This window comes from Electrophorus electricus, chromosome 10, assembly GCF_013358815.1.
Source record: "Electrophorus electricus isolate fEleEle1 chromosome 10, fEleEle1.pri, whole genome shotgun sequence".
In the NCBI taxonomy this organism is placed as follows: domain Eukaryota; kingdom Metazoa; phylum Chordata; class Actinopteri; order Gymnotiformes; family Gymnotidae; genus Electrophorus; species Electrophorus electricus.
Genome location: NC_049544.1, coordinates 16,812,656 through 16,840,643, shown reverse-complemented (window position 1 = coordinate 16,840,643; position 27,988 = coordinate 16,812,656). Strand labels below are relative to the sequence as shown.

The 27,988-nt window shown below is 43.3% G+C and overlaps 1 protein-coding gene across 3 annotated transcripts; it reads left to right on the top strand.

The window, feature by feature from the left end:
* The first annotated feature begins 388 nt into the window (after positions 1-388).
* Positions 389-27,988, top strand: LOC113579398 (NEDD4-like E3 ubiquitin-protein ligase WWP1). 3 transcript variants are annotated; one of them, XM_027013312.2, is made up of 25 exons: positions 389-554; positions 10,349-10,406; positions 10,978-11,068; positions 11,744-11,882; positions 13,973-14,097; positions 14,367-14,507; positions 14,674-14,737; positions 16,513-16,697; positions 17,234-17,570; positions 17,866-17,961; positions 18,052-18,226; positions 19,335-19,389; positions 19,505-19,589; positions 19,733-19,861; positions 19,992-20,064; positions 20,177-20,248; positions 20,507-20,595; positions 20,785-20,944; positions 24,525-24,658; positions 26,074-26,214; positions 26,311-26,431; positions 26,528-26,632; positions 26,806-26,902; positions 27,091-27,163; positions 27,274-27,988. In XM_027013312.2, the coding sequence occupies exons 3-25, from the start codon at positions 10,999-11,001 to the stop codon at positions 27,371-27,373; spliced, it is 2,766 nt and encodes a 921-aa protein (XP_026869113.2). In that variant the 5' UTR covers positions 389-554; positions 10,349-10,406; positions 10,978-10,998; the 3' UTR covers positions 27,374-27,988. The 3 variants fall into 3 exon arrangements, with proteins under 3 accessions (XP_026869113.2, XP_026869114.2, XP_026869112.2); XM_027013313.2 differs by having other exon boundaries at positions 14,671-14,737; positions 17,270-17,570; XM_027013311.2 differs by having other exon boundaries at positions 14,671-14,737.

Below are 27,988 nucleotides of genomic sequence, written 5' to 3'. Positions count from 1 at the left end.
CTAATGAGTTAGAGACGTTTATCACACCTACATCTCCTCAGTTGTTCATTAAACTGAAACATTTTTCCAGGGCCGCTAAAATAGCCACGTCCGATTATGCTACTCGCCAATATTACACATTTCCAAATGGAATTCGTTTAAATCAATGAAGAACCACAGACTTTAAAAAATCAGGACGGCATATTTATTAATGCGTTTATTGAAATAAGCTAACATTTTAGTCACATATTAATGACAAGTTTAGCTAGGGAAACGTCTTAGATAGACGCGTGAGACGCGATAAGCGTTGCATTCATGACGTAAGACGCGTGAGACGCGATAACGCGCTCCATTCATGACGTAAGACGCGATAACGCGCTCCATTCATGACGTAAGACGCGTCAGGCGTCCTGTTTCGCTGCGGCGTGAAGCTGTCAGTGGACTGAGAAATGGCTCTCGGCAGAGTCCAATCTGCCTAGGTGAACACACAAGCGGCACATCGGGGGGACATAAAAAAAAAAGAAAAAGAAAAAAAAAAAACCCACTGCGAACTTTGGCGAGGGGTAGCTGACTCGGTAAGTTTTGAAAATCACCGATTTTGACGTCTTAATTCGTTTGCAGGTCGCGCTGGGAATCTTTTCGTAACCCGTCCACCACAGCTGTATCCGGAGTATACGAACTAGCTGGTGTGATTTAGGAAAATCATCGACGGTAACGCTGACTATGTTCGGTGGCTTCAGAAAAGCCAGCTAGTTACCTGGGATAGCCGATCCGGATGAATTTGAGCAAGGCAACTGCTAGCTGGCGTCTTTGCTACTGCTGCTTCAGTAAAAATGGCGGTCGGTAGCCTAGGCCTTGCCGATATTTACTTGTACACACTTTGCCGTGTGAAAACGCTGTAGCCCCGTAGCTATCTTAACTAACGAACGCTGTCGTTTATTGTCCAGCGTAGAGCATGAGGAAAATAAAATGTCGCATATGTGTCTGGTTGTGTTGGATAGCTAGGTAAGATAGAGACACACGATGAATGCCAATTAAGTAGATACCCATGACCAACTTGACTTTTTTTAGCTTTTAGCGAGTAGCAGCAAATAATATATAATATAGCCAGTTATTCAGAACCAGCTAACTTCAAACTAAATTGTCTGCAGTGGGATGTGCAAGTTAATTCAACAAAGCCAGACAGATTTGGATGGCTAACCTACCTAGATTAGCTAACCTAGCTAAGGTAGCACGTAAGCTATTTGCTTCCCCTAGGATATATAGTTAGCTAATAGCTGAACTCGTTCGTGTAAATATAGTTAGTTCGCTATCCACCTACCGTTATCGGTCACCCTACATGTATCCTAACTACCTCACTGCTTGGATATCTAGCGTTAGTTAGTCGTTCTCTGATTCAAAGGTGTTAACCTGTAATCCTCTCACCCTTCGTTGCTAGGATACATATTCCAATGCTACCGGCAATTTAGCTAGCTAGCGAGGTTAGCTACCTACAGTAACCGGGTACCAGTGTTTCTAGCTGTCTGGTAGTGTTATTCCGCTAGCTTTAACAATTTAACTTACAACACCTAACACTTTAAAGCATTTAAAGATGTTTATCCACCTACAACAACATAAAACTGGGCAACGCTAGCCAAAGCATTTTTAATGTTATTGTGACTAACTTTTCTAGTTAGCATAGCTGGATAGCTAAGCTAACCTACCTGACCAATTAAGACTTCGACATGGAGGGCTAAAATAGAGCGGGTCCTAATTAACTAACCATTAAACCTAAGTGGCTAACAAATACACCTTAAGTGTTTTGTTATTGTAACACACGTTTAGTTCAGATGCCCTGTAGAAATCATTTACATGCATAAATGTCTGGAAACAGTAGGCCTAAGTGAAATCCATTTGTGAGCGGTGAGTTAGCTGGCTGGCTAGGCAATTCTGTTGGCTGAAGGAACCCTGCTGAATGATCGAAAACCAATATTAAGCTACGCCGTAAACCAATACTTTAAATGGAGTTCGCGCAGAGCTCATAAATCCCCCCTATTTGGACTGATTGCGTTGCTTATGGACTACTGTTTGGTGATCTCCCTCTGTCCGCCTTGTCGGTTGTGCCCTCCAACGCTGTGACGAAACTGGTTACGGTAAGATGTTTGAGTAACGGCACTGGATCTCGTAAATGTTTCTGTCTTTCGTATCGTTCCTAGACTAGAGAGCACCACCCAATTTGTAGTTGTTTCGACTTATTCTGATTTATTATTATCTAAAGTGAGTGTTGTCCAGTAGAAACGCATCGTACTTCTCTTATTAGACAAACTCGACTTGGTTAAGTGGGAAATACCTCCCGTGTTTTATAGGACACTGAAGTGCAAGTACTTTACATTATAATCAAATATACATTTTGATATGTTTAATATATACTTCTACTTAAACATGCATTTGAAGACTTTTAATTGTGGTAGTTTAATAGTAAGCATTTCACATATTTACACGTTTATGTAGTTTTACCCATTTAAATGTAATTTTAGAAGTGCCTACAAAAATAAGTGAATGTTATAACCCAGGAAAAGTATGTGCTTTACATATGATTTCCCTGGGTGGTTTGGGAGGGGGCGGGGGAGGGTGTATTTCCCCCCCCCCCCCCCCCTTTTTTTTTTTTTGTTCTAGTCAGCATTTGTTATTTAAAGCATATGTTAACTTTTTCAACTGAAACAGGAACTGTCATTGCATGTATTAGTGTAATGTGTCTCTAGCTCACTGAACTTTGACATTAACCGCCCATATGCACTGAGATGCATGCACCTTTACTGCTTCTCTCTTAGCACTTTAAACAACAAGCAACACCTTGCCCATGTGCAATAGGATTGAAACTTGCATGAGGAAATGGGGGAAAAAAAAGTCTTTATAATGCACTCCTCTGCAAAGCAAAAAGATTTTCTTTAGCCTTCTTACATAGTGCTGATAATATATGCGATGGGCTGACTGGTTGTGCAGTATGCGTGACATTTTTTGCTGCTGTTAAAATGGATAGAAGTGGAAAACAATTGAAGCAATTGGATTCATCAAATGAGTATTTTTCCCACATCTTTCAGGAGATCTGTGCAGTGTCTGCAGAAGTGTGCATGGCATGCAGAGGAAAGGCTGCTGATGCGCACAGTAGACACCAACAATGTAGCTTAATCAGGCTGTAGCTTGCTGAAGGGCAGCGGTGGCTTCCCACTATAATTGGTGGTGTCTCTCTCCTCAAATGAGTGCTCAAATTCCAGATTGATTTGTGTGTGTGTGCGCACACTTGAATTCAACTGGGCGACTTTTGGACATTGATTTAACAAACCGTGTAAGCCCTGATGTCAACATCGTGAAACCTCATCATAAGCTTTGGGAAACACATTTGGATGCTGTTGAGTGGCACCTGTCTGAATTTCAGCATTACACTGGGCTCTGTGTTTGGACTTCCCAGGGTCCACACATTACCTAAGCACTGAATTAATGCACTCAGAAGCTCTGTACATATGCAGCTGTGCTGATCAGCATGAAAGACCGTCATCTTCATATGCCAAGGGTCTTCCCCAACCAGTCTCTGAGTCCTGCAGTCTGGAGTTTCGCAACAGCACTTCAGGCTGGTATCATTTTACGAGGGAACCAAGGAGAGTGAATCTGCTGGTGGCATTCAACATGACCAACAGAAGATGATCTGACTCTAATATATCCTGTATACTGCATGGTTTTGATTCAGAATAACACAGTCCAACTTCTCCAAAATGGGGACGAAGCTGAGTCACAAAAAAGGAAACGGACTAGGCTATTGGCAGGATGGAGCAGTGTGTGGTGTATTCTCTGATTCAGTGCATGTGGTTCATCTATTTCGTTTTAATAATCTTTCTTGAGGACCCTTGGAAATGGACAGCAGTTCAGTTCTCTCTTGCGATCTCCTTTTGATTGTCAGAGGGCCTGTAGCTTTAAGTCCCACAAAACACACTTCATTCAAATCTGCTGATGTCCAAGTTCAAGTGATAAATTGGAGGCAGTGGAGGAGCTAATCAGAGTTTTAGCTAATCACTGCTGGTTTGCGGAACTTCAGGATCAAAGTTGTTCACGCCTGTCCTAATGGGGTGAATGTAGACCATAGAGCTCAATGTTTCAAATAAATTCTATGGGAGGAGAATTTCAAGTAGTGCTTAATGACTCATTGATTGGAGGCATAGGTTATATTCCAAGTTATCAGTTCTCTGATATCCATGACATCAATTTGCTGTTATTTGTTCTGACTTGATATGGTTTAAATGTAATAAATTGCAGTATTAGCAAAATACTAGGATATTGCTTGTATCTGTGTGTGCATGCGTGTTGGTCCGTGGTGTATGCTCTGCATGTACAGTCTATTGTTACCTAGCTAGCTTTCAGCTTTGGAAAGCCTCCTAGGCAAATAGGCAAGGCACACGATTCCGCACACACTTCAGAAGCTGTCTAATGAGGGCAAGCCACTAGGTGAAGCTAGCACAAAGATATCTCTGTATTCTGCACACGAGAGTGCCGTCTGACATACCACAGATTCAGTGCTTTTGAAACAAATGATTAAAAAGCTGCCTCTGGTCACCTTTTCTGACCTGCTGTGTGTGGTGTTTTCTGTGGTGAGTGCCCTGTAATCTCAGGGCTAGCACCTCTGCCCAGTGTTCTCAGTTTACACTGATGACCATGGCAGATATTAACTGACTGTGGTGTAGCGTAAGACTTGCAGGAGGGTGTGTGTATGTGTATATTTGGAGGTAGTGGAGGACAGGGTTGCCACTGCTTTGTAAGTAGAACTCTTTTTGTTTAAATGAGCTACATGAGCACAAAAGCAGTTTGTTCTCCTCAGGGTACTGCTTCAATTTAATGCACTCGAACTCCTCTGGTGCTTCCCAAACAGCTCATTTGTTCTTAATGGCAATGATTTATTTGCTTGTTAATTAGCTACTCTGTAGTTTGTAAGTGCAGAGCAATGTGGTACAAGGACAGTGGTGGGGGTTGGGGGTTATCGGGCAGAAGGGCAGCATCAAACACTTTTTGGGTTTGGTTTTAGTGGCGTACAGGGTGCTTGTGAGTGAGTGTCAGATGTAATATATATGGTCACACACGGTCAACCCTGAGCTTTATTTTCAGCGTGCTAATGAATCATCTGTCCAAAATACCTCACAGAGAACACAGAACAGAGCAAGGCTTATTCATTTTAGTAATCTCCTGTGATCCACTTAATGATGCTGTGTCATGGTGTCTGTCTACCCATCTCTTATCTGATCTCTGTGCTTGGCCTGAGTTGGTTAGGCTTAGATCACAGCAGGAGCCTGGTGGTGGTGTACTCTTCTAAAGCTTCAGCGTGTGTTCATATCACAGGTGTAAGATGATGATGGCTGTTGGCATTTGGCTTTCGCCATATCTAATTGAGGAAACTAGGCTCACATACACATGACTGTTCCTTGTGTATAAAAGTCTGTTTGTAAGGGGGCAAAACCCTGAATATTGATTGAAATTAAGTGCAAATTACTCAAAGCACCTGTCCAATATGATGTTACTAGCCATCAACAAAACTGGAACTTTGAAATGAAGGTGTGATCTGTGGTAACAATGAAAACAAAGTTTGCATAAGGATATTTTAGAAACAATTGAAGTATGCCTTTTAAACTGTAGCATATCTGGTCCACAAGCAAACTCGTAACTTCTGAGATATAATTGTAATGCATTAATTTATCCTATTTGTAGATTTGTTTAATAATATAGTCCCTATGGTAGAGAGCATTATGTGAGTATGTACACCATTCATCCAGAAGTGCGTTGATTGTGAGGTCAGACACTGGTGATGGACGAGAGGGTCTGGCTCGCAATCTCCATTTCTATCTTAGGGCTGAAACAGTTCCTTGAGAAACTCAAGTAACTCTATTGCTAAAAATCATTAATGCAACATTTTATTACTGTATAAAATCTACTGTGGAAAGGTGGGGGGATAATATGAAGAAGCTAAAAGTGACTTTCTGAAGTATTTTTGCATATTTTCTTGAAATCATTAGCAAGAGGTAGAGAGGCTATGAATAAGCTCCCAGAATCCAGTATCTTCATAGCTGTAAGGTTGAGCGTGTTCTAATGAAGGCAATAGAGGAATACGTTTACTTTAACGCGGACATCGAGTCTAGCCATGGAACAGTCCGTACCATCATCCTTGGGTGATCATTGTAGAGACAGGAGAGGTGCACACAGCAGGGTGATAGTCATTCTGCTGCTATTTTAGACAAGGTTATTTGGCAAAGTAGCTTGTTCGCTAACTATGTGAGATTGTTGAATTGTACCAGAGTGACTTCTCATCATGTTTATTGGCAGGGATGTGGAATTTTAAATTTTTAAAAAAAAATCTATGCAGAAGGCATTATGCTAAATGGACTGGTCCAAGTTGTGTTGCATGCAGCTGTATTTCCAACGAATGAATTAAGTGAATGAACAAATAACTGTTTGGGAATTACCTTTTGTACTCCTGGGGAGGTAATAACTTCTCAGAACACAGAGCAGTTTTTGCTACAGTTTTCAAAAACTCACATGCTGAGGCCCCCTGAGTGCTAAGGAAAGTAGCAAGTAGCAAATTACTTTTACAAATTAGTTTTACCTGGTTTAAATTTTTGATGTTTGTAAACCTAACTGTTTTGTTTGCCGTTAATATCAACAATCACTTAGCAATGATTCTTCCATTCACAAACAGATGTCCTGCATGTCTTGAAAAATAAAAAGGTCAAGTAAAAAAATATCATGGCTCCCTTTTAAAAATAACTTTCAATTGATTTCAATAGATTTTTTACTTTTGTTTTTGCATTCCAGAAAATGTTTTATTTAAAACCCAGAATGTAATATGGCACTTAACCTAATTTAGTGTATTTTTGACAATGCAATTGAAGCAATAAAAATGTTGACTTGTCTAAAACAGAAACCAGTTTTTAATTTTTAAGATGCAGGTCTTGTATTCTCTTTGTAAATAAAAAATATTTCTGATTACTCGATTCATTGATGGAGTAATTGATTGAATACCGGATTACTAATACAATATATTACTGCAGCCCGCCCGCCCCCGAAACAAAGAAAAGTAGGGTTGGGGTTGAGGTCAGGACTCTGTGCGGGCCAGTCTGGTTCTTCCACACCAAACCTACCCGATCTTGACTTTATAGACCTGAACCTTACTTTGTACACTGGTGCACAGTCATGCTGGAACAGAAAAGGGCCTTTCCGAAACTGCATACAATTGTCAAATGTTTTTATATGCTGAAACGTTAAGATTTCCCTTGATTGTTTTTCAGGGGTTAGTTCCAATCTCATAGCATTATCCCTCCACCAGAAATTACAGTTGGCGCAAAGCAGTCAGACAGGCAACACACTCCTGCCACTCCATCCGACACTTGGCATTGGCCTTGGTGATCTAAGGCGTGCATGCTGCTGCTTGGCCATGGAAACCCATGCTCCCAGTGCACAGTTTTTGTGCTGATGTTGCTGCCAGAGGAGGTTTGAAACTGCAGTTATTGAGTCAGCAGACTGTTGGCAACTTGTACACTCTATGCACCTCAGCACTCCTGCTCTGTAATCTTACGAGGTCTGCCATTTCTGTGGTTCCTAAATGCTTCTGCTTTTTAATAATACCACTCAGTTGATCGTGGTATATGTAGGAAGGAAGAAACTTTTGCAAGCTGGCTTTTTGCAAGTTGTTTGTAAAGGCATACTGCTAGGTGCTCGATTTTATTGAATTAAACACCTGACTTCAGTAATTAAGCGATGTCCCTATACTTTTGGCCATATAAGTATAATTTGGAAAGGCACACACTTGGACCTAAGCCCAAAATGTACTCCATATACAACCTTGAATACAGTCCTGAACCTTCCTAGAATTGTTTTAATTTGGCATCCAGGGACCTTGGTGCAGTCATCACAGTGAGATGCCATGAACGCACGTATTGATTTTCAGTTAAGAGGTCAAGCCACATGAAAACTAACAGAATTGTTTTTTCATTCAGGCCCTTATTCTGTATGTTGCTATAGAAAAGCAATGTCATGTATTGCACTTTTTTTTTTTTCCCACCGTCATGATTTCCATTTGAATTTGACATGAATTCCCTCCTGTACTGCTGGATTTTTGCTCAATTATTTTCATGTCTCAGCATTGCTTCCTAACTGCGGGGGGGGGGAGACGACATCTTAAATGTCTAACTATGAAGCCACAGTTCAGAATTATATATTGGTGACATTTTGGTTATGTAGCCAGTTAACCTAGCCCGCTTCTTACATTGAAACACTTGAAAAAGAAATCAACCATGACCCTGGATATGTGTTGCCATGTTTTGGTGCTTCGTGTTTGCTCTTTTGCTGAGCACATGGTGAAGCTTGATAATGTACTGCAGAACCCACCTCCTCTCAGTAAGCTTCCTTCCTTTTACTGCTTAAGGCACAGACGCCATGTGGTATGGCTGAATAGTTTCCATCAACATGGATGAATATAGAGTTTTTGCTAGAGGGCTGTGGGATCATTTACTGTAGCTGCTGGGTCTATCGGTTTTCTCTGTATGTAATACTTTAGAGCCCGTAAATTCACAGAGAAAAGGGTTTCCATCTCATGAGCCATCTTAACACCATCAGTTGCCACAGTGCAATATTGCAGTAAGAGTTAAAGGTGAAAGCCTTAAGACATTATTGAAGTTAAGGTGGGGTTGGCTGGTTATGTCAGGGCCCCAGGACACCGCAGGACACAAACTCAGCACTAGGCCCTCCAAAGTAACCGCTGGCACTCTGTTCCCATGGCCAAGCCCGTAGCCTGGTACACTGAACCTGGCCTTTGTTGATTTGCAGTAATTGAATGATGTCATTTACTCAGAGTGCAAAGTATGACTTCTGTGTAATGTACCTGGGCTACCTGAGTACCTGGGGTGATATGTCAGGCTGGCACATTGGAGCATTTAGCCAGTGGAACATTATTGGTAGTATTAGTAGTGGTGGTGGTGGTGGTATGTGGCTCTTGTTGTGGGTCCAACAAGGAATTCCTGATGGATGTTAAGGTGGAAAAACTGGAGAGCCTTTGAAGCCTTGCATTGCACCCATGAAGTCTCTTTTTCCATGGTGATTCTGAGGGTTCATTTGAAAGGACCTGTACCGATGAATAACAGTCAAATCTCATGTTATTGTAATACAAATGTGTATTATGCTACAAATGCATAAATTGTGTTTGTTATTTTCTAAAAGTGTTATAAATGTTTGTCATGCTGAATGAACTGTTATGATAGGACAGCTGTCAGCAGTGAATGATCAGAGTGCAGTCAGCCCACATGGTGCCAACTGCTCTAATTTGCTAGAGAGCTTTAGAGGGTTGATGCTTATTGAAACACAAAATGCTTTATTATGGTGTTGGCTTACGAAGAAGAATGCTTTGTGGTCTTTGCAAAGGCCAAAACTAAGATTCCTTAGTCAAATGTGTATTGTTTAGAGGTAAATTGTGTGAAATCTGATCATATCAGCCTAACCAACTGGCTTGCGAAACGTAATATACCAGCCATTTATCTTGGCTATCTAAAGATCCTAACCAGGAAGATGAGAATGAAATGAAATAATTATGACATGATTGAGGTTTAGCACACAACCTTCTCAGAGTGCTGCGGTCTCCTATGGTTCAGTGTCAATTGCTCACAGCCACCTAGTTACATCTGGTACTAAATGCAGATGCAGTTTTTATACTCTGCACCTGCAAAGGTGGACTAACTTGCCTAAAAATTCATTGTGCAGTTCTAGGACCTACAGTAATGTCGTTTAAATTTCCTGTACTACTGTTGCCGATGCACCTTTTCTCCTTTCTTAAAAAAATAAGTGTTAACATGTTTTTGTTAAAGTGAAGGTGAGCACTATTTTACCAAAACCTGCATATTTGGCAAAAATATTCGCCTCTTGTTTCTTCTTTACTCTGTACCTGGAGTCCCAGTTATATCGGGTCGTGTGCGTGCGTTCATGTTTACATGGTGTCACGCTCTTTATTCTTTACGCAGTGTCCCACTAGTGCTTTGTGTGTGAGGGAGCAAGAGTGCATGCCTGTCTTCCTGTGCAGTGATGGTTTAGTGCCGCTGATCTGCCTTGCCGTCAGCGTGGAGCTAATGCTAGCTTTAAGCATCTTAAAACGAAGCCAGTTAGAGCGGCTCGAGTCTCCTCTTCAGCCTCCAGGTCAAAGACGCCGTGCACCCAGCCCTCATCACATACTCTGTGTTGACCAAGCTGTGCCCCTCTGTGAGTTTTCACACTTCAGTGTAACGGACCTGCAGCGTGCTGTGGTCAGTCTCTGCCTTTTGTCAGTCTGCTTTTGTTATCATTGCTGACTACTTCCTCTTTCCCACCCTAGTGGTAATCATGGGACACAGTGTGGGATAAGGATCTGGAGGGCTTCGCACATACCTACTGTGAGTAAACCAAAATCAGCCTCCAACTCCCTGCAAAGTGAAGTATTTGTGTATATTCACTGTATCCAGCAAAAAAAAATCCGTTGCTTAGGGGGAGAGAGCTAAGGAAGGATTTTCAGATGTACTAAATGTTAAATTTAGCCCAAGCACTGTTAAACAACATTAACCTGCAAATCTGTTTGTTGGTGATATTAACAATCTCAAGATAGCGGGGCACAATGAGATTGCTTTGTAGTGCAGTCCCATATAATGCTAGTTGCTCCACTTAAGATAATGATTTGTAAGAAAGTGCACCTTGCACTCCTGAGAGTTTGCTGCGCTCAGCTTTCTCTGAGAACTTCCTGGTTCAGGCTAAGTGCATTTGTCCTCCTTCTTTGGGTCTGTGGTCCCCTCTGTCACTGTACCGCTCTGGCGCAGTCCATCTCCCGGCACCATCCTGATGAAAATACCGAAGGCTCCCTGATCGTGGCCATTTCCTCTGATGCACTTTGCAGCACAGAGTTGTTGGGGGTTTCTGCCTCCTTCCCCTTTTGCTTCCCGTATTTCCTCACACTTCATTTGTTTTTCTCAGGCTTCCATCTCTGTGTATGACATGGCCACAGCCTCGTCCAGAGCTGACTGTAGTAATAACCACGGAAGGACGTCACAGCTACGTGCCATCGGTAAGGACAGCGCATGTACAGACACGAACTGAACAGCAGCAGGACGTTCGTCACTATTTTCTGAGGTGTTTCACTGCCACCGTGCACCAAATTTGGTGTTGGCCTTGAACTGAGCATTCCAGCATGAGTAATCATCACACTGGGTAAGCTAAAGGTGTTGGGCTGCCCTGGAGTGCTATGAGTAGGGATGCATCAGTGTTGAATTTCTTGGACTGATGCAATAACCGAAAATTAATAAAATGATTATTAATCACCGATCACTTTACCTTCATTCATTTATAGCAGGTTCAAATTCTAATCTGTGCAGTGCAGTTGGTGTAAAACACAAACTTTTAAAAATGGATGCCAGATTAATTATTCATAGGCATGACGCCAGTAAATCAGACATCACAATTATGGTAAACATGCATTGCAGTTAACACTAGTCATTTCATTACACATTTTCTGACATTTCCCAGATGTTAAGTTCCAGTTTTTGGCCTTGAAGTGGTGCAGCTATGAGAGAGACTAGGGCTGGAGAACCTAACTGCAAATCCACACAGTCCTTTTATTAAAATTGTCCTTGTTGTCAAAAAATATATTTGCCGCAGACCAATTACACGCCTCTTTCTGAAGGCAAGTTTGTTGCCGGCGTCAAGTCTTGGCCGGGTTAAAGCCGCTTTTCTTTTGCTTTAGTTTCATGTGCCAAGATCAAGCGGAAGAAGAACTGGTTCGGGACGGCCATTTATGTGGAGGTGACAGCTGAGGGCGAGAGCAGGAAGACGGTCAAGTCCCACAGCTCCTCCAGCCCAAAGTGGGAGGAGCACCTTACCCTGTAAGGGAGCCTCTCCCCAAGCCAGCACATGAATTGGATGTTTTACTCAAAAATGAGCATGTACAGACGAATGTCATCCGGGTACTTGGCATCTCGTACCTGGTTTTTACCTTTTAATTTAAAAAAAAAAAAAAAAAAAAAAAGCCCTCTAACCAAAAAAGGGGTAATTTAATTTTCTGGCTTGATTCTAAAGCTTTAAGGTTTGTTGCCTTGGAGGTAGCGAGGGAACCTTAAATTCCCATTCTCAGCTCCACTCATTTTCCGGCAGGCAGTTATAGCCGTAATATTCTGTCAGGATAAGTGTGTATGTATGCAACCTTGTATACTTCACTGCAATTTTGGCATGGCTACGTGTTTTATTACAGTGTATTACTATATACTGCGTGTGCGTACATGCCGTCGGGTTGTAAGTCAAAGCACCCAGTTGGAGAGTGTGACTGAGCAGGTAGCCCAGCTGTGGCCCATCCCTGTTCTACTGCACGAGGATTTCTACTGCTGCGTTTAGGCATGGCTTGTCCTTGCATTTCTTGGTTTTTGTTGTTTTTTTTGTGGATTTGTTTCCTCTGATGTGATGTTTCTGTGAAATCTGATGAGGGAGGTTTTCCCACAGGCATGTATGCGTAGAGAGTGATGTTTAAAATCTTAGAAGTTTATGGGGTTCTCACAGGAGGAGGGGGCGTGTCGGAATACATTTTGTAGGCGTGAGGACTGAAAATGTCTGCTTTGCCAACAGTGGTGGGGAGGCCACATTCTCTAGTGTCCAGGAGCAAATGTCTTCAGCGTTGTAATTCGGGGTCATTTTTTTACTGTAGCTCCTCATGCTGCAGTTTGGCTGTGCTCTGACAGGAGTTTTGTTGTGAGGCGCTGAATGCGTTTGTGATTAGAGGAAATACTGCAGTGCTGTCGAGTTGGTCACTGCAGCGGTTTGGTGGAGCGCTCTCGATGCACGGCTGCCTCTTAACTCTTTGTTCTGAACATCATTGCCATGTTGACTGTTGTTTAGGATTTTTTTTTATCCAGAAACATTTATAATATATTTCTTCATTTATCTGTAGCGTTAATGGTTTGTAGAGCCAGGTTTTTGCTTTAAGAGTTTGTAAGCTCATGTCCTGCTCAGGGGACCGGTTGGCTGTGCCGAGCTCAAGGCAAGAGCCGGCTGGGAGTGTAACTCGTCTCCCTGTGAGCGCTGATTGAGCTAATGGGGGAGAACGTGACGGAAGGGAGGCTGGTGGGGCAGAGCCCCTGTGTGCTGAATACTAACTGCCACGCTCATCCGCAGCGAACAGGGAGGGAGGGTATAGGAGACCGGGAAAGAGAGCGAGCGAGAGAGACTTTGTCCTTCAGACCAGTTTTAGAGGTGTTTACGCACCATTCTGGCCCACCAACTGGCTGCATGGTGCAGGCTGACTAGGTCTGCACGCTTGGCCATCCAGAGCGGGGTAGGAACTCTCGGCGGCTCTAAGGGAGCATGCCGTTTAAAAGGCAACACCACCCCTCCGTCTGTCTCTCACCTCTGAGTCACAGGAGAGGAGTGGCACACGCACGTCATGTGGGAGATCTTTGCAGGCAGGACAGGGGAAACGTGATGAGGTCTGTTGCCTGCCGTGTCTCTGATGAATCAAGGATACGGTCGCAGGATGAGGGGGAAAAGCATAGGAGTCCACAGAGGCAAGACATAGCCATAGTGAAGCGAGCAAAGGCTGAAGGAGCTATGCAAATGCATTATGTGAATGCTAATATTAAAGGTTACGCCACCACACAGTAGTATGAACCAGATTGTTCTTAACAGGTATGCTCCAGGCCCTAAAGTAGCTAATGGTAGCTAGCTAATGCAAGATTAATGGAATATTAAAGTTAAGTGGTTTTACAGTAGGTAGCTTGAGAGAAATCAGCAATACCACCACATGTGACCTTAAGGATCTTTGTTCACATCTTGGGTTTACCTGCCTGAGGCAGCTACTGAACATTTCTGTTCGTCTTTCTGCGTTTCACTGAATATCGTCGTGCCGATGGCGGTCTGTGACTGTGTCTTCTGCATCCTTCTGACGCCTCTCGTGGTCATGTTCGTATGCATGTTTGTGTGTTCACAGGAATGTAACACCACGCACGCAGCTGGAGTTTAAAGTATGGAGTCATCACACTCTGAAGGCAGACGCTCTGCTGGGGAAAGCCACACTAGATCTGCGACAGGCCCTCGAGCAACACAACAGGAAACGTACGATGATATGGCTTTGACATGCCGCATCCCTTGCACACGCGCGCGCCCGTACTACTTCGGTTGCTGTGTAAAAGTTGAGTTTTTCAAGAGAGGTTTAAACAAAGAGGAAAATTAATTTAAGATGGGTCCTGATTATTTTTACACTAGTTTAGAACTACGGCCTGTTCAGTAATAACTCGGAATGTAAGGAGTGTTGTTTTTCACACAATTCTGCTCTGGTGGAAAAGTTGTCAATAATGTGCCCACTGCTGGATGGGTGTATGCAGTTGAGAACGTGAAGGAGGTGCTGAAGTTGACTCTGGAGAATAAGAACGGCGTAGTGGCCACTGGAGAACTCACAGTCATTCTAGATGGCCTTACCGCCGACCAGGAGCCCCTGCGCAATGGCAACACAACCACTACGACCAGTGAGTACTCTTCTCCTCTGCTCTGCTCGCTCTCTCTCTTGTTTTTTTTTATTCTCATGCTAACTCACCCACACTCCTTTTTATATCTAGGTTATTCTAGTGCGCTCTGCAGATCTTTTGGAATAGTTGGATAAACAGTTCTTTTTCTGCTCTTTTCCAAAAGAAGCTCAGCATAATGGAGACGCTGTCCACGAGATCGGGGAGGAAAGCACGACCCGAAACCAGAGCAGGTGAGGCCACCCTCTCTAGGAGTGCACTCTAACCTGAAAAAATGAGAGGCATTTCTGGCTTGAGGTGGTTTCTGATTAAGAAAGTGATGTGTTAAAACTCGCCCTTCTCACCCTGTTTTGACGGCAATGGATGGATGGCTAACGTGCTCTCCTACATTACGGTGGTGTGTTGTGCCTAAAATGGGCCTCCTCCCCCTGCTAGTAAGTGGAGAAGCACCACTGCAGATTTGCCCCTTGTGGCAGCTGCTACTGCAGTGCTCCTGTTTGCCCTCTGTCATTATTGAAAAGCAACTGCTGCCAAATGATTGCGATTTCCTCTACGCCCACACAGTCGCTTGCAAACTTACCGGTGCCAGCTTTCATTTGCAGTCTTGCACATTCACCACCTAAGGTCTTAAAAACCTTCCTCCTGCACTGACATACTGCTTCGGCAAAGAACGCTCTGTTTAAAAGTCAAGCTTTAAAATGCACCATTTAAAAGGAGAGCTAATTAGCTGTCTGTTTCTCCACTCAAGTTAAATTTAGTCAGCAAATGGGGGGGGAAGAGAAATGTCTACATCAGCAGAACAAATTTGTTATATATGTAACAGGCCATGTGCAGGGAGTGGTCAGGGTAATATTGCATGAATTACCATGTCTTTCTCTGTAGGAAATATTGCTCTGGCCAGTGTGATTTGGTTGAAAGAAGCCTCTTTAATGCTGTGGTTGAGGTGACAAACAGATGAGTAGATTTGAGTCAGAACTTCCTGTCCTGTGCAGTCATAACTTCCTGTCCTTCCCAGACATGTGTGGCATTTCCTGGTTAAGCCTCACACCCTGATGCTCTCTAGCCACTTGTTGATTATCCCATCTCAGATTATCCTAGTGGGCTTCAGACAAAAGCTGAGCCGTTTTACAGGGGAACTGCCTTTCCTTCTCCCCCCCCCCCCTTATACATTTTTTTTTTTATATAAACATCAACATTAGAAAGAATATTGTCAATCTCAAAAGCCCTGGCTCTCTGAAAATGATTTTGGCCGTGCATGCTCGTCACTGGTAGAGAAGGTGGCATTGTTCGGAGCAGCAGCTATGAAGAAAGAACACCACGCGAACACATACTCTGCTCCAATTCAACCCTGTAGCTGCCCTCTTCTTTCTGTGTCCTGCACAACAATGGGCTCAGTGTCGGGGGAGTGCGTCACGTGTTCCTCCTCTCCTATAAGCAAACGTCCTGCCCGCTGCCCCTTCCTCTCAAGCTGTGAGGGCGGAGGGCTGCCCTCTCTGAACAGCTGCCTACCAGCCGTCTGCCTGTTCTGGTCTGAACGCACTGAACAGACCAAGCAAGCAGCCCTGTGTCACCTGTGCTGTATAATTCTCATTGAACTTGTTCATATCACGCAGGAGTGAATGGTTTCAGCAAGTTTGTCTTACACTGCACAAAGTTTAGGTAATGCCTAATTAGACAACAGACTATGAAAACAGCAACTGGGGGTGGGGGGGGGGGGGGTGAACAGTGTAGTTCAGTGGGTATTGTGCGAGTTCATCAGTTCAGAGTAGCGGGAAGAGGCAACGTGTGCCTGTGGGCAGAAGGTCTTCACCAATCTTGTTTCAGCCTTCACACTTCTAGGAGGAGGGGTGTAACCTGGAGGGAGTACGTTTGAACTTTTTAGTATGTAAGGGCTCAGGTCAGGACTGTCAGTATTCCCCTTTACAGACATCTGAGATGACAAGCAAGCCATTATTTAGCAGACGTCTCGGTCAACCTACACTAACGTGTGTGTGTGTGTGCCACGCAGCTCAGTGAATGATGGCACGAATGGAGTGGACTGCGAGGCCCCATCCACTTCTTCTGGCAACAGTGATGGCAGCACCGCCCCCGTCGTCAATTGCAACGGCGAGTCCACGCCTACACGGCAGACAGACAGCCCAAAGGCCACTCCCACCCCAAAGTGCACTGACAGGGACGCGGCCGGTTCGACTGGTGAGAACCGATGCACCACAGGTCCACAGGCCCCGCCAGTGTTAAAAGTGAACATCCGATTTATACAACTGCTTGCAATTGCCATATGGAGTCTACACTGGATTTCCCCTAAAGTGTGGTTTGGAATAGTGGGCATACTCTTCTGGGTCGTGTGTTCCTCACATACAATTTGAAAATACATTGACTTCCTGTTCCACTCCTTTTTGCAGTGTGTGCAGTGTATACTGTGTGTGCATGCTTGTATACAGTGAGCAGAGTACAGGATTTGCTGTTTCATTGGGGCGAGTCCCTAGCAGGGCTCATTTCCATTGAAATGCTGTCTAATCCATGCAGTCAACACTACCTCTGCTCCTTTGTGAGAGCTTGCAGCCAGAACAGGTGGCACCAAAGGCACTGTCTTAAGGACCGCTTCGGTGCCTGGCAGCTCGGAGAGTGGCCTATTCACTGAACGATATTTCATTTGAATGTAGGCTTTGTTTTCTGCAGGGTGGCATTGAGACTCTTATTGAATTGTCTCTCTTGCTGTTTCCCTCTAGTTAATGGAGAGAATTCCACTGCTGCTGTCTCCTCAGGGGAGGACGTAGTGCCTCCTTCTGGTGAGAGTGAGGAGGGAAGCGAGGTTGCTTCTGCTGGTATCTCCGCTCCGGCCTCCTCCTCGTCTCCGCGCCAGCCTGCCTCCAGCTCACAGGCCGCCAATGCCGCTCCTGCTGCTAGCTCCTCTTCATCCTCTTCCTCATCCGCACCCAGCCAAGCGCCGGCCGGCGCTTCCGCCACCTCCGCGGCAGAGGTCGCTGCGGGCGACAGCACAGCTGACGGAGGCAAACCCCGCCAGCAGGCCCCCAACGCAAGCACATCAGACCCTCTGCCTCCAGGGTAAGACACCGTCGCAACCGTGCTGAGCTGGAGTCTGATCCCTGGGATTGGTTTAGGTTGGTGATGTTTTGGTGGTTTTTCCTGCTAGAGACTTTCCTGATTGGTTAATACAGCTGGATCATTTTAGTTGCTGATTAGAGTCCAGGAGTGTCATTAAGGTTTTTCTTTAGAGAATTTTTTTTTTGTGATGGCTATATCATATCATCTAAAGACAGTTTAGCCATACTGTTCTAATCCATCACTTCATCATTCATCGAATGTAATGCTTTAATGTTGCATCTACTCTCTTCCAAAGGTGGGAACAGAGAAAGGATCCACATGGCAGGACATACTATGTCGATCACAATACCAGAACAACCACGTGGGAAAGACCACAGCCTCTGCCCCCAGGGTGCGTCCTTGACATACACCCACTTCCCTGGCCGGAGTGTAGGTTTCATATGTTGCACGTTATACATGTCTGTGTGTGTGTGTTGCATAGCTGGGAGAGGCGAGTTGACGACCGGGGCCGGATCTACTATGTGGACCACAACACCCGAACCACCACTTGGCAGAGACCCACCATGGAGTCAGTACGTAACTATGAGCAGTGGCAGTCCCAGCGCAGCCAGCTGCAGGGAGCTATGCACCAGTTCAACCAGCGATACCTCTACTCGGTACGGTGACCCCACACACCTCACACACAGCGCACACACACCTCTACAGCCCAGAGAATGCCTTTGAGCCTGGGGAAGATTTAAATGGCTTGCTTTTCATGGGTGTGCGATATTTATTTATTTATTTTTAAATTAAGACAGTGGTCGGTCTTAATTTTAAAAATTATTAATGATTTAATCATTTAGGTAATTTTTTAATTAATCAAAATTAAGGACACCTACTTTTGTAACTCTTTCAAACAGACTGCCATATGTTTTGTAGTTATTCTGTAATCTATCTAGGAGGCACCGTTCTGAAAATTCTGAATGTGTGCGCACGCACCCTATTGTACATAGTCCTATATCTGCTTCGACTTTTAATTGCTTCTTTAATGAGTGACCTGGTTTTCACCAATCAATGGGTGTAGGCTGAGCGCATTTAATGTGTTTATGCAATATTGCACTAGTAAGTACTGTTTATGTAAAAACCTACGAGTATAGCATAAATTTAGATGTGTGAATAAAACCATATATACACTAAACATTCTTATGAGTTATGAAAACAAGTCATTTATGAAAAAAGCCACAGAAAGCCTGGTACAGCTGAGCATTAAACAAAAACAAAAGCTTGATCTTTTATTATCTTGACTTCAGAATACACCGACTGTCCAAAAAAAGAGTACCTGTAGACAGGAGGACCTGCCTTTTTGTTTTTGGGAAGGGCAGGAGTGAACTTTAAAGAAAAAGGTGCATACATAGACTTTGCCACCTCAGCAGGGTTCCTGATATCCATTCAGACTGCATGAGTGAATTAGGGCTGTGTCTTCAATAGGGTTACAGCTTCTGTTCTTGCATTGCATTTTTTGTCTTGAGGCTCTCTGGGCCATTGAGGTGCACTTTTAATCTCGTTATAGTTTGATGACCATGATTAGCTTATGCAGCCCTGAGCTTCTGGTGGTAAGTCAGCGTGTTAGGGTGGGCCAGCTAATGTTGTTGACGAGCAGAAGACATCAGGCGTTATTTCAGGTCTTCTGAATATATATCCCAATCCTCGAGTGACACACTCACCATTTCTCTCTCTTTCCGTCTCGCTCCTTTTAAAATGGATTTGTTACTGTTTTGATTGCAGGCTTCGATGATGTCTGCAGAAAACGACCCTCTGGGGCCACTACCTCCTGGTTGGGGTAAGTTAGAGTAATGTATCTTGGACCTTGTAGACTCAGACATCTGTTATATCTGTTGCTATAGCACTGGTCATTTCTACATTGGCTAGTAATACGCCTTCTTTTGCCATCCTAGAGCGGCGAGTGGATTCAAATGATCGGGTGTACTTTGTCAATCACAATACTAAGACCACCCAATGGGAAGACCCCCGCACACAAGGGTAAGGCTAAAAAAATCCTTTTAGTTTACTCAAACCACTTCAGTGTAGAGCAAGCATGCCAAAATTCTTAAATGAGCTCTGTCTGCTTGAATAGTTAAATGCTCTGTCATTTCCCAACCCTCGTCCCATCCTCCCTTCTCTAGGCTGCAGAATGAGGACCCTCTGCCGGAAGGCTGGGAAATCCGCTACACCCGAGAGGGCGTGCGCTACTTTGTGGATCACAACACCCGCACCACCACGTTCAGTGATCCGAGGACTGGCAAGTCCTCTGTGTGAGTGTCCATCCAGCTCCCGCCCACTTTCTCTCACCGTTTGATCCATTCTTGTGTGTAACCGTTTAAGATCCTTAATGGAAGCTTTTATCTGTGGTTTCTCGTCTTGCCTCTGTGGTTCGCCCTGCAGCACCAAAGGGCCCCAGATAGCGTATGAGCGCAGCTTCAGATGGAAACTAGCTCACTTTCGTTACCTGTGCCAGGTAATAGTCGTTCATGTTCTCCCTGCCTCCTGCATTTAGGTGCGATGTTCAGCACAGTGACGTTCCCTTTCTTTTAAACATCACACATTTTCTGTTCTTCTTTTCCTTCCAGTCCAATGCACTACCCAGCCACGTTAAGATCACCGTGTCTCGGCAAACGTTGTTTGAAGACTCTTTCCAGCAGGTAAGAGAATATTGCACATCTGTGTAGGTGCTGCTCACAAATCAAGAATATACTAGCACAAGCAGCAGATTTCAAGCACCAGCTTTTTCACCCTGAAGTGCCATATTTGCTCTTTACATACAAGTTTATATGAAAAAATCTAAGGTTTAATCATACAAGTTAAACGTTTTCCTGCTGTCTGGAAAGGATTTTGCATGCGTGTGTCAACTCTTGCGTGTATGTGTGCACACGATTGTGGATTCTTTTCTTTTTCTGTAGATAATGGCTCTGAAGCCGTATGACCTTAGGAGAAGGCTTTACGTCATATTTCGGGGAGAGGAGGGCCTGGACTATGGAGGCCTTGCCAGGTTTGTGCACTAATAGTTTATGCCATAAATCCACCCCACAATATTGTCTTTAGTTACTAAATATACCAAGGTTTATGTGGTTTGTGTTTTAATCTTAACCACAGCATGTAACTCTATTGTAATAATCATAATTATTAATAATGGTTTTAGATTGAACACATTAATTCCTATCCTGTGTGTGTGTACCAGGGAGTGGTTTTTCCTCCTCTCTCACGAAGTCCTGAACCCCATGTACTGTCTGTTTGAGTATGCTGGCAAGAGCAACTACTGTCTGCAGATAAACCCCGCCTCCACCATCAACCCAGACCACCTCTCCTACTTCTGCTTCATAGGTCGCTTCATTGCCATGGTAAGTGCAGTCACTCTCCGCTCCTGCGCATTCTAATGACGGAGCACCTCGGACAAGGGCGAACTTAAAGATGCCACATCACCATGATGAGAAATGATCTGGGAGCTCTTTCAATTTCATATTTTTCTTATTCATGGTAGGCCTGTTTATGTATGTGAGTTCAGGTGGTGTGCCAAGATTACAGACCAGAAGCATTAATAAAGTAAAGCATCTCTTAAGACGTATGAGAGAAATTCTCAATAGTTCTTTTGTTACCTTTATATTTTTATAGGTCCAACCCAATTTTTTCTTTATTTAGCATCAAAAATGATTGCTATACAAAATCTTAAATTAGATAGGATTCATAAAATCACAAGTTGAATAACGTGACACGTACCCTCTTTTCTTTTTTTTTTTTTTCTTTTTTTTTGCAATGTACCTAAAGAATTTCTGAGAAGTAACCAGTGTGGTTGCGGGTGGCCATGATTAAGATGTTCATTCGGATGGTGGGGTGGGAGTTGGTGTGTGTGTGTTAACGTCTAGCAGGAGACAGGGGCTGGCCTTGATGGAGCTTGGAGATTAGAGCTCTTGGGGTTAAAAGGTGATGCAACTCCACAGGGGGGAAAAAAAGGTTACTAATGACGGGTTTGACGATACCTGCCTCAGTATCAATACTTTTTTTTTGATGTAAATAACAGTTGACAGTTGGTGATTAGGGACAGCCGCCGGGACTTCAGTTTTGTCTGTGCTAAGTCTGAGAAACCTGGAGCTGATTCAGTGCTTCATGTCACAGATATAGACTGTCCTGGAAGGATGTTAATGGAGTTGACTCTGGTAAAGATCTGTACAGCCTCAGTTCATGACTGTGCTGACGATAATGTGGCATGTTTTAAGTAAGGGGAAAGCATGTTAAGAAGAGGAGAGAGGTGAGAATGGATCTTTGAGGGAGAAGTGGAGAAAGTTGTGGTTTGGCTCCAGATGAGCTGTTTTCCATCGGTGAGGTAAAACTGTACCAGGAATGCAGTAGCTACAAACTGAGCAAGATGTATGCCGTGGCATGCTCTCTCAGATACTGAAGTAAGGTCAAGAAGTGTCTAGCAGAAAATCATTTAAGATTATAACTGTGTAGTGTATTGTTTGTTAAAAATTATTGCAGTCTTAGCCATTGCAATACTTAGAATGTGGCAGAGGGTAGAGGGGTACAAAATGCAAACCAGCCTTGTAACAAATCAGATTTTTATTGTTATCTTTGTGCATCCTTCACATGATTTCACATTATCTAATGAATGGTCATAATTTTGGTCAGGCCAGTTTTTAACCGTCATATCGAGGGGTTGGCAGAGTATTTTGTAATATATTTTGTAATATATTTGCACATCAGTCCCAGTGTGTAGCAATTTAACCACAGTGCAGTATTTTGTCCTTATGGTGCAGCCGTATTAACAGCACAGAGGAGATACAGGAGTGCAGAGTAACGAACCAAAACCAGATTGGAAGGACTTGGAAAAGATTAATGGAAGCCAGATGGGACTGTAATTTGGAGGCAACAACTCTTTCTAGCGCTTTTCTCTGAAAAAGGAAGTCTCAAATCACTCTGTAGTCATTTGCTTTGGTTGCATCTGAGCCTTTAAGAATTATGGTGACTGCTGCAGTTTTTGGATCTCTCAGAACAGTGCCGGAAGCAAGACGTGTTTGTCAGCTGGAAAACGGGGGCAGAGATCTTGGACAGACCTTTGGTGTGGTGGAGGTGTCAGCCACTTATTTTCATGCATCTTAGAAATGAACTATGGAGTCGAGTGAGAGGAGGGTGCAGGCCTAGTCTGAGTAGAACATGTTCATATAGTGTAGAGATTTTCAGATGTACATCTCATCCAGTTTCCACTCCGGGATTATAAAATAACTAGTAGATTATTATACAATTAATGTTACTGATTGGCCTCTTTATCATGAATAGTTGGAATCTCTGTTCTATAAGAGAAATTAACTACTACTGATTTACAGTGTCATGACTAGTTTTTGGTTTAAAGACCTCTGCTGTAAAGCATTAGAACTGGTGTATTGTTGAGGGAACATTTTCTTGAAGACATGAAAGTTCAGTGGGCACATGAATTGAAAGTAGAAGGTTTCATTGCAGTTCAGATCTGAAGGGGTAGTAAAAGCAAGCCTGTAGTGTGTGGGTTTCCCCCCGCCCCAAGATTCTGCAAGCAGAAATGTTGGTGTGAGGGATTGGGCAGTGTAGCTTTTTTGAAGAGCAACAATTTGACAACACACAATTAAGATGTAAAGTCTTGGAGTAGTTAGCCCACTTACACTGGTAGTATTTGTCATTAGTTAAAGATCTGAGGCAGCTTTGGTTTATTCCACCATTTGACTCTTTTGAGACTGCAAATGGTTGACCTGTTAGACTGAATGGCGGGATTAGCAGTGGCCACACTGCGGCACACATTCAAGTAGCATCAGAGTCAGCGACAGACGTTGTGCGTGATCAGCAGCTTTGAGCAAGTTTCTAATGCTGAATGTTTCAGCGTCATGACAGGGCTGAAACTAGCAATTCGTCACAGCGCAACTACTCAGATGAAGCCTTACACCAGTGGTTTAAATTCCACAGAATGCATGACTGTTCACCAAGTCGCTTATCCTAATGGCATGCCAGAAGGTTTCCAGGAGACATCAACACAGAGCCAAATGAAGCTCCCCACCTACCAGTCAGCTGAGAGCAGAATAACAACCCAGCTGTCAAACACAGCAGAAAGATAGACTTGCTCACCATTCAGGATGCATTCCTGTCCAAACATGGAAGGTAAAGTCTAGAAAAGTAGAAAAAATAAATAAATAAATTGGCCTGACGAGCAAAGCAAAACCCAGACAGTACCAGTGGCAGCCTTGAGAACACTCGCCACAAACGATTTGGTGCTTACTAGTGGTCAGCCAATATGGGTTTTTCAATGGCCAGTGACTTTGGAGAGCAGCTTATATAGAATCTTGTTTTTTGTGGTGTGAAATAACATTTTTTGTGTTGTTTTTATGGGGTTTTTTGGGGGCGTTAGGATAAACAGCTTTGCACTGTGTCCACGGTTCATTTATTTTAAGTAAAATTGAATTAATAATAATGTGCCTGCAGTAGCACCTAGAAGCATCTTTTTGTTTTTGGTCCCAGTGCACATTGATTTTAACATTTAATGTTTTATTCACTTGAACACAGAACACTAGTTCTTACTGTCTACGCTGAAACGGACTCTTAAATGCTTAAATAGATTTTGCTAAGAAGCCAAGTAGTCACTGAGGGTTTGATATTTTTCCCAAGATTAAATATGTTTAGACACCCTATGCATGTTCAAAGTCTCACACACATGAATGTGCATGTGTACAGTATATGTGTAATTATACTAGTAATACAAAGACAAAAATGGTAGTTTTGTGCATTAAGACTCTTCAAACTGTTTGTTTTAAAATTGAGATGGTCTAAAACTCTTCAACCGTCTGGTCACGCAATGTGTCGCAGCGACAGACTGGCATGTTCCGTGCTAACCTCGTTAGTGTCACAGTGACGCGTTCGTGGTGGTGGGTGAACCAGTGACCCTCTTTTGCTGTCTGTTCGTAGGCTCTCTTCCATGGCAAGTTCATCGACACTGGCTTCTCTCTGCCATTCTATAAGCGCATGCTCAATAAGAAGCTCATCCTGAAAGACTTGGAGTCCATTGATCCAGAGTTCTACAACTCTCTGATCTGGATCCGGTATGCACACTATGCTCTGTGCTCCTCCTTGGAGTGGGAGCTCTTCACATGATGTTAATGTTAATAGTTCTGTTAAATAATGGCATTATTATTATTATTATTTATTTCAAATGTCTATAAAGGAGAATACTGACGGTCCTGACCTGCGTCCTTGCGTCGTCGTAGTAGTAGTAGTAGTAGTAGTAGTAGTAGTAGTAGTAGAAGAAGATTAGATTTTTCATGTGCTTTTCTTAAACCCAAAAGTACAACAGACCAACAATGGAAACAATACACAACAAAATATCAAACATCCATGAAGGCGGTACTAAAAAGATGAGTTTTAAGTAACTTCTTCAGACAATCTAAAGTAGGAGACTTTTTAATGGCATCATGTAGAGCATTCCATAGTCAAGGTGCTGTATAAGAAAAAGCTCTCACCATGGATTTAAGTTTGCTGTAGAGTGAAGGAACTACCAGAATGTAAAGAGCAAGGAGGTATGTAAAACTTCACCAGATTACCAGAGGTAAATTGGGCTAAACCATGAACCGACAATATTACGCAGATGGTAGATGTTTTTGTGTAGTGTAGAATGTGTAATCTGAACATCTACATAAGATTAAAATGACTATTTGATCGTCGACTGTCAATTAACATATTCTGTCTCAGAAAAATTTAGCTGAAAAAAATTATCGGCTTTTCCAGGGTATTTGACGGAAGGAGATTAGAACACAATCTGATCCAAATTGTTCTTAGTGATGATGATGATGATGATGAAGATGATCTAAATTAATGAATAAATAAATATAAAGCTCAAACCAGATTTCCTAATCTGCCCCAAAACTAACATAAATACTAAACAGTAGCAGACCCGGGATGGATCCTTGAGAGATGAGAAATCCTTGGCAAACCCGTAGAGTATTTGAGCTCGGTAGATTCAGTTCCAGATATACCCAGCCATTTTCCCATATGGTCTAACAAGAGGCTGACAAACTGCACTGAACCCATGTAGGATCAGCCCTGTTATGGCGAGCTTGTTTCTGAATAAACAATAAGCGTCTGTGCAAATAAAAACAAAGGGCAGGTTGGCACATGTGCTCAAAGCCAAAACAAAAACTGGGAGAGGAAATGACCCCTTTTTATACACTGCCTCTCACCACCTCTCACCTCGCTACTCTCATCGACCATCATTCTGTGCTTGCCAACATTGGTACAGCAGGGCTTGGTGGGGAGCTGATTACAAGCAAGTATTGGTGGTGTGTTTTGTTTTTTTTATATTTATATAAAGGTGTGTTATACATTTATTTATTATATATTTTGTGGGGTGGGGTTCACAATGATGATTTAGGGTGAGAAATTCAGTGACCTGATTTTGAATCTGTCTTGAGCTGGGCGGGCAGCGAGAGGTGCTTATTACTAAGCTCCCCGTCTCTTGCAGGGACAACAACATTGAGGAGTGCAGTTTGGAAATGTATTTTTCTGTTGACATGGAGATCCTGGGCAAAATCACCTCGCACGACCTAAAACCAGATGGTGCTAACATCCTGGTGACTGAGGAGAACAAAGAGGAGTATATTGGGTACGTGCTTTCCCTTCCCACCTGGAGAAGGAGGCCGATGAGGCTACTGTATCTAATGACTCATACAGATGTGTGGGGGGGGTCTGCCCTCTGCAGGCTGATGGCAGAATGGCGGTTCTCACGAGGGGTTGAAGGGCAGACCAAAGCATTTCTAGACGGCTTCAATGAGGTGGTTCCCCTGCAGTGGTTGCAGTATTTTGATGAAAAGGAGCTGGAGGTGAGGCATGGCTTTTCCCTGTTGAGTTTGAAGACTTGCTTTCCTGATGTTTTCTATTTAAACATGATCCAATAAAGGGGTGGGTGTGTGTGTTAGGTGATGCTTTGTGGAATGCAAGAGGTGGATCTGCAGGACTGGCAGAGGAACACTGTGTATCGCCACTATACGAGGAACAGCAAACAGATCATGTGGTTCTGGCAGGTACAGCATGACCTTGTTTGCTCCCTGGGTTATCACTTTTAGCCATATGCCATTATACAGAAAAGAACCTGGTTTCTCATCTCACTTAAATAAATCAGTGACTTTATTTAATTTTTTTTCTGTATACATTTAGTATGTGGAAAGTCCTTATGTAAATTTTGCTGTGTGTGCAGTTTGTGAAGGAGGTGGACAACGAGGTTCGTTTACGATTGCTGCAGTTTGTAACGGGCACCTGCAGGCTGCCTTTGGGGGGCTTCGCCGAGCTCATGGGTGAGGCAGGCTCATGCACGACGCACACACAGCATACGCACACAGGTTGCCTGGTGATGTCACTTCACAGTGACAGTGTTTCAGTTACTGGCTCCTTCTGTTTTCAGGTTCAGGTGATGGTCCATAGTTTCAGATGGATATAGCTGCATTTTTTCACTGTATTTCACATATTCTGTTCCATTTATTAGGGAGTAATGGACCGCAGAAATTCTGTATTGAGAAAGTTGGCAAGGATACTTGGCTGCCCCGGAGTCATACATGGTGAATGCTTTTTTTAATATATAATAGAAAATTTTTAATCTGGATATTTGAATATTCAATGTTTAGGCCTCTGAATAATTTTGGATTTTAAATATATTTTTGTCTTTCAGCTTTAACCGGTTAGACTTGCCACCCTACAAAAGCTTTGAACAGCTGAAAGAGAAGCTGCTTTTTGCAATCGAGGAAACGGAAGGATTTGGCCAAGAGTAGAGAACGGGGCCTCTCTACTGCATTTTGTCCAGCCAAGTTGGGGGGGGGGACACACACACAAAAAAGGAAAATTGCACAGATAACTACCAATGTACATAAGCTATTTTGTCATTTTAAACCAAATCTTAATCCAAAACCTCATTTAGCAATCTCGATAACATTATTGCCCATGATTATGCAAGCATTTCAGCTTTTTTTCTTATCTCTTAAAAGCAGAAATCTAAATACAATAATAGTCTTTTCCTTTTGGCTGTTTTTTAAAAGGGGATTGACAAAAAAATCTGAGAGGATTTTATAATGAAACCATACCTACAGCTCTAGTTTTATAGAGCTCTTAGAGTGATTGTAGTGTTCAGTCTGGTGCCTGGGTTTTCTCTCTTCTGTTTTGGGATGTTTAGTTGTGATTGTGCTGCGCTTGCATGGCTGTCTCCAGAGCAGATCAAACCACCCACCCTCCAACGCAGCAGAGCACACCATGCACCATCTCCATCCTCCCAGATCAAACCTCCAACACCGCACACCATGCACCATCTCCGTCCTCCCGGATCAAACCTCCAACCCAGCACAGCACACCATGCACCATCTCCGTCCTCCCAGATCAAACCTCCAATCCAG

Coding starts and splice junctions, on each gene's coding strand:
- LOC113579398 (XM_027013311.2), top strand. CDS start 10,999: ATGGCCACAGCCTCGTCCAGAGCTGACTGTAGTAATAACCACGGAAGG. Junction 17,962..18,051: donor CCACAGCCTCTGCCCCCAGG/GTGCGTCCTTGA, acceptor TGTGTTGCATAG/CTGGGAGAGGCGAGTTGACG. Junction 19,390..19,504: donor GCCACTACCTCCTGGTTGGG/GTAAGTTAGAGT, acceptor TTGCCATCCTAG/AGCGGCGAGTGGATTCAAAT.